Raw genomic sequence first — 6,043 nt, 5'->3', positions numbered from 1 at the left:
TCAAATCTTCTTTTCAAATCAACTTTCTTCTTCCTTGGTTCACATTTTGTGGAGTGGAACTGGATTTAAAGATTTAAGATGATTGTCTAAAGAATTTTTGTCTCTAATCAGTAATGCAATGATAGGTCTATCTAGATTTACCTGTTTTTGTTTGAGAGACCTAATTTTAACTAAACCTTTTTATTTGTGGGATTAGACAGTTCAGGTGGGTTCTTGGTTGGGGGTACAGAGTAGTGACCTTATGGTTTCTGACATTTAGGGAAAAGTAGAGGGCTCCTGATCCATATAATTTTCTCTGGTTAGCTAATGTCTCCCTGCCGCCGCCCCAGCAGGCTATCTCCACAAAGTGGAGATTCCACAAAGTGATCTTAAATTATGGTTATGCACCTGTTTTGTGGGATAGAGGTGGTTTTTCATGTTAATAAGTCATGTGAGGTAAATGGATTCAAAGATTAGTGATAGTGCTTTAAATTTGAGGAATATGATAATTTCACTTTGAGATTGGTGGTAAAAGTAAAGGTGGTAGTTCTGCACTCATAAATCATATCTGACAACAGAACACTTCATGATGTATGATGTACTATTTCTTTGGTGTACGACCAGAAATGTACTTTATTATATTATTAATATATTGCCAGAATTTAGAATTTGCATTTTGGCTGGAAGGTGAGGTTTTTTGTTCAACAGTAGTATTTTGAGTAGTGACTGGAGTGGTAGTTTGCGTTGTGGGTGCAGTTGTAGTTTGGGAAGTTTCAGGTGCAGGAGTGGTTGGGGAAGGATTAGGTGTAGTATTTGGGGCAGCTGTGTTATTCAGTGGAACTGGGGAAGGTTGTGGTGCTGGTGTAGTTAGGGAAGATGTAGATAGGGCAGCTGTAGGCTCTGGCAGAGGTGGAGAAGATGTCGGTGGGGCAGCTGTGGTGTCTGGCAAAGCTGGGGAAGGTTGAGGTGATGGGGTAACTGCAGGAGAGCCTGTGTTATTTTCTTTTACATATATGGTGGTAGCATTCTGAATAAGAGAAGTCACACCTGGAGATTCAGTAATTTTGTTGGAAGTAGATGTGGGACTCAAAGATGGGATTTGAGTGGTAGCCCCTGAGGTGGTGTTATTAACCACGGTGTTATTTTTAGCTGGACACCTAGGTGGCTGGCGATGTTTTGGCTTTGGCTTTCTCTTGATTGGATGTGAAGGCTTTGGGTATTTGTATGGACCAAAAATTAAATGCCTTTGAAGTAACATATTCCAGTTATATTGAAATTTTCGATGCAGTGGTGATCGGTGGTCTAATATATGTTGTTGGACATAATTCTTTTTGTGCTGTGTTTTCCATGGCTTTTTTCGACCCTCACTGAGCTGTGGAAAGAAAGAAAATGCAAGACCTGAAAACATCCATTGATTTACCAACTAGGGGATTATTGCTGAACGTTGGATGGGCAGTATTTATGGAGTTTTGGGAATGGGAACCAGATTGCAGTGGGTTGAGTGAGTATTCTAATTTCACCAAATCTCAAGAACAACTTGCTATTAGAGAGTTTATTTTGTCAAGCATTTATTTCTGAGCTAGCTACAATGGATATATTCCTATGGGTTCAAGCTTGGAGGATTAGCTTGATCTGCCCTTTGTGCTTATAGTTCCTCTCTTCTTCCTCTGGTAGAAAATGATTAGGTTACTGCCTGAGGACCGAGCAAAAGGCCACCCTGTTTGCTGTGCTCTGTTCATGAAACTTCCGTTAAAGACATTCAACTGAGATCAAGGAGTCTTTTCTGAATCACACCTTTCACATCTGCCACCATCAAAAAACAAAACAACAAAATCCCAAACAATCAACTTAACAAATACCCCACTTCACCTTTTAGATCCTCCACATTGAAGAAAACTTAGTTTTTAGCTTTTTTAAATTGGAAAAAGAACTTTAGCCATTAATATTTAATTTATTTATTTAAAGTAGGTTTCACACCATACGTGGGGCTCGAACTCACGATCTCAAGTTCAAGAGTCACAAGCTCTATAGACTGAGCCAGCCAGGCGCCCTGGCCATTACCTTTAATTGTAAATTATAATTACAGAAACTCAAGGGTCAATGAATCCTATGATACTGTAGGAAAATTTTGCATGTTTATGCGTTTTGTCTGCAGAGAACCTATAGCTTTCATGATTTCTCAAAGATGTTCACATCTGAAAAGAATACTGATTTAGTCCAATTCCACAACCAATACTTGATCTTTTTTTCCAGTACACCTGAATGGCTTTCCAGCCTATGCTTGACAACTTTTTCTATCGGGAATTCTCTACCATGTCTCACCAGGTTGCCTGGTAGAGAGTTCTTGATACTAAATGGATTTTTTTGGGGGGAGGTTTCTATTCTTAACAGAACAGAAATTTGTTTTTTTCAGGTATTCATTCTTGGTCCTAATTTTGCACTTGGCAGCACATAGAAGATCCTGGAGACCTTCAAAATTTGAAAATATTTTACCATGTCGTCTGGGTCTTATATTCTTCAAGGTTAACATTCTTAGTTCCTGACATTATGTGAGTTAGAGTACTATCACTGTTTCAGTAACTTCTCTCTAAACATACTGCAATTTGTCTATATCCTTTTTTTTTCTGCATTTCATCTCATACTAAAATTTTAAATTATCAGTTATATTAATTTAAATTAGAGAAAAGAAATATTAACATAAGGATAAGGGGGCACATGCCAGAATTCCAAGCAAGGATAGGTTACTTTTTACCTCCTGATAATTTACACATAAACCCTTTTGAGACCACCCAATAGATAAATCATTCCAGTCTCACACTATAAAGCTTGGCATGGGCAAAGGTGACAACTTTTGAGAGACCAGCAGAGTTGTTCAGCTAAGATAACTTCCTCAGAGACTAATATATACAACCTTAAAAATAACTTTGGAAAGCATGAGTTGTTTAAAAAAATTAAATTGTCCAGGACATTTTAGTTCATAACTTAGAATGTTCATAAATGAAAATACTGGCTTGTGATCCACATAACTGGTATTTTTGCATAGCTCTCTTATAAATGGGCATAGAATTCCAGAGTCTGCAACTCTGAATCCAGGATGCTCATGGAACGTCTCAGGAGATGTTCTTATAGGGTAATATTTTTCTAATATAAAATAAACAGGTCATATTTTTCAAGCAGACTTTTCCTCAAGATTCAGTATGTGATCCAGATAATTAGAAAGTTGCTTTGATTGAAGCAGGATTGGGGGCCTTGAATTCCACCAGTTCAGTCTCTGCTTTTTCTTGTGGTGTTTGAGGATGGTGTGAAGAACTCCCGTATCTTAGAGGAGGATGTTTGAAACAGACTGCATCAGACCATCAGGAGAGGTTTGGGTCTGTCCTGCATCTGCCATTAATACCGAGTGACTTTGGGCAAATCACTTAATTTCACTGGATCTCAGTGTACTCATTTATGAAGTGATTCAAATTAAATTAAATTGCAGATCCAAAGTCTAGTTCTATGACTTCTATACTTTGAAATACTTAATACTGTTCATTCCCTTAATCAGATGATTAAATTCATGAGGGCGGGGATTTTGTCTTGTTAATCTCTGTATGCCCAATACCTAGAACTATGCCTGGCTCATAATAGGCACCCCTTAGATATTTACTGAATGAACAAATGCATAGAATTGATAATAAAAAAGCTATATTTCTCATCAAATAGAATCTTAACATTTATAAGTGTTTATTATGTGAAAAAGTTTCAGTTATTTTAATTTAGATGACCAAAAAATATATAATGTTTTATTAACTTTGTTAGCTTAGCATAGAACATGTATCAAATGAGCGGTTTGACTAGTTTACTTAAAATATATTGACTAATTATCATTAAGATTGGCAGTTATGGATGGCTCTGACAGGACTTTTTGATTAGAATTGGGATTAGGGAAGTTTGAGAGGGGGACGGGTTGAAAATGCTTAGATTGAAGGATGGAAGTGCTCATGATAAATATAAAGCCAGGAAGAGCATATTTAATATATCCTCATTTGCCTGTTCACATCTGTCATTATCTTTGTAAAAAAGTCCTTTTACTTTTTGTGCACTTACTTTGTGTCAGGCCTTATTTTAAGTGGTTTACAAACACAAGTTTTCTTAATTCCTTAGCAACACCGGAAGGTGAGTTCTATTATTATTCTCATTATACAGATGAAGAAACTGAATCCCAAAGAGATTCAGTAAATTTTAGGAAATGTGCTTTATAAGAAAAATAGAAGGCCATGTCCTTCTATTTTTGATGAGGGAGAGGGGCAGAAGGAGAGAAGCAAACTCCCCTGCTGAGTAGGAAGCTCCGTGCAGGGCACAATCCCAGCGATCATGACCTGAACTGAAGGCAGATGCTTAATCAACTGAGCCACCCAGGTGTCCCAGACCCTAAATATCTTTTTTTTTTTTTTAAAGATTTTATTTATTTGACAGAGGGTCACAGTGAGAGAGGGAACACAAGCAGGGGGAGTGGGAGAGGGAGAAGCAAGCTCTCCGCCGAGCAGGGAGCCCGATGTGGGGCTCGATCCAAGGACCCTGGGATCATGACCTGAGCTGAAGGGAGATGCTTAACGACTGAGCCACCCAGGCACCCCCCTAAATAATATCTTTTAAAGGTTGGGCCCATTTTGTAATCTCTTGGTTTCGGAAACTGTACTTTCCTGTCCCCTTTTGTGCTTCCTTCATTTTCCCTATCCATATCCAAACCACCTACATGTTTTCTCTAGGTAATCTTATAAGGTCCCATGGCTTCAAATACCTTTAAAACATAAACTTCGCTCTTAAACTTCTTTTTGAACTCCAGACAGTGTATATCCAATTGCCTCTTGACATCTCCTTATAGAAGTCTAATAGCCTTTCAAATTTAACATGTCTAAAACCCTTCTGTTCATCTCTTTCTTTCACTACACACCTAAGCAGCATAAGTTATGGCAGACTTAATCACCAAACTATATCTTAATCCACCCTCATATTTTGTTTTAATTGCTGACATTTAGTGCAAGATACCATCATCTTTTATCTGGACCACTGCCTTAGCTTCTTGCCTGTTTTGTCTACCTTAGCTTTTGTCCCCTGAAATCTGTTTTTTCCCCAGGACCCAAAGTCAGGTCCTTCCCCTGTGGACACACTAGTCATCCTGAGGCTTCCCAGTATACTGAAAATGGAATCCGTGTTCTAAACCAATGAGGCCCTATATGATCCATTTGTTCTGCATCTCCATCTTATTTCATCACACCTATGATAAAGTTAGTGATGTGGAAATATTGATTAAAATGAATGAAATGAATCATTTCCTAGTGCTTTAATTAGCTGTTTTTTTTTTTTTTAAAGATTTTATTTATTTATTTGAGAGAGAATGAGAGAGAGCACATGAGAGGGGGGAGGGTCAGAGGGAGAAGCAGACTCCCTGCCGAGCAGGGAGCCCGATGCGGGACTCGATCCAGGGACTCCAGGATCATGACCTGAGCCGAAGGCAGTCGCTCAACCAACTGAGCCACCCAGGCGCCCCTAATTAGCTGTTTTTTTTATGTTTCACAGAAAACAAAAGATGTTAAGCTTCTTGGAAATAGGAATTGCGTGTACTTTTCAAGTCTCAATTAGGTATATACGCTAAATGTTATTGATATATAAGAATAACAGTTATTTGGGTGGATACTTACTGAGAAGCAAGCACTCAGTGCACAGACGCACGCCAGCAGTGTCAGAGTCTTCATCTTTTTCTGCTAATTCTTGGGAAAAGCAGAAAAGTTGCTCACTATTAGTTACGATATTGTGAGAGATGGGATGTGTTTTGACAAATGACTTAGTTTTGTTAGTACAATTTAAAAGACAGCAGTGGTTTCTGACAATTGTTTATATATTTTCATTCCATAGTGGTGAGGCAAAATTACTTCAACTAAAACACATTCTTTAAGAGATAAAGCAATGGAGGAGAGTCAAGAATTATTATTGTTATAACTAGTTTGTAGGATGGGCATTTTCCACTGATACTACAGTTTGCCTAGGAAGGGCAGGATCTTAGGAAGTTTAATAAGAGAAG

General features: G+C 38.1%; 1 protein-coding gene across 1 annotated transcript; it reads right to left on the bottom strand.

The window, feature by feature from the left end:
• Window positions 1-580: 580 nt before the first annotated feature.
• MUC7 (mucin 7, secreted) lies at window positions 581-5,717 on the bottom strand. The gene is made up of 2 exons (XM_064584009.1): window positions 5,664-5,717; window positions 581-1,351 (listed from the first exon to the last, which is right to left on the bottom strand). Exons 1-2 carry the CDS (start codon window positions 5,715-5,717, stop codon window positions 581-583), a joined length of 825 nt encoding a protein of 274 aa, XP_064440079.1.
• Window positions 5,718-6,043: the final 326 nt, after the last annotated feature.

Source organism: Mirounga angustirostris, unplaced genomic scaffold (assembly GCF_029215605.1).
Source record: "Mirounga angustirostris isolate CCGP_5_RB_7025 unplaced genomic scaffold, mMirAng1.0.hap1 SCAF_2, whole genome shotgun sequence".
Taxonomy (NCBI): Eukaryota; Metazoa; Chordata; class Mammalia; order Carnivora; family Phocidae; genus Mirounga; species Mirounga angustirostris.
The sequence above is the reverse complement of the archived record's forward strand: the minus strand, read 5'-3'. Positions and strand labels throughout refer to the sequence as shown.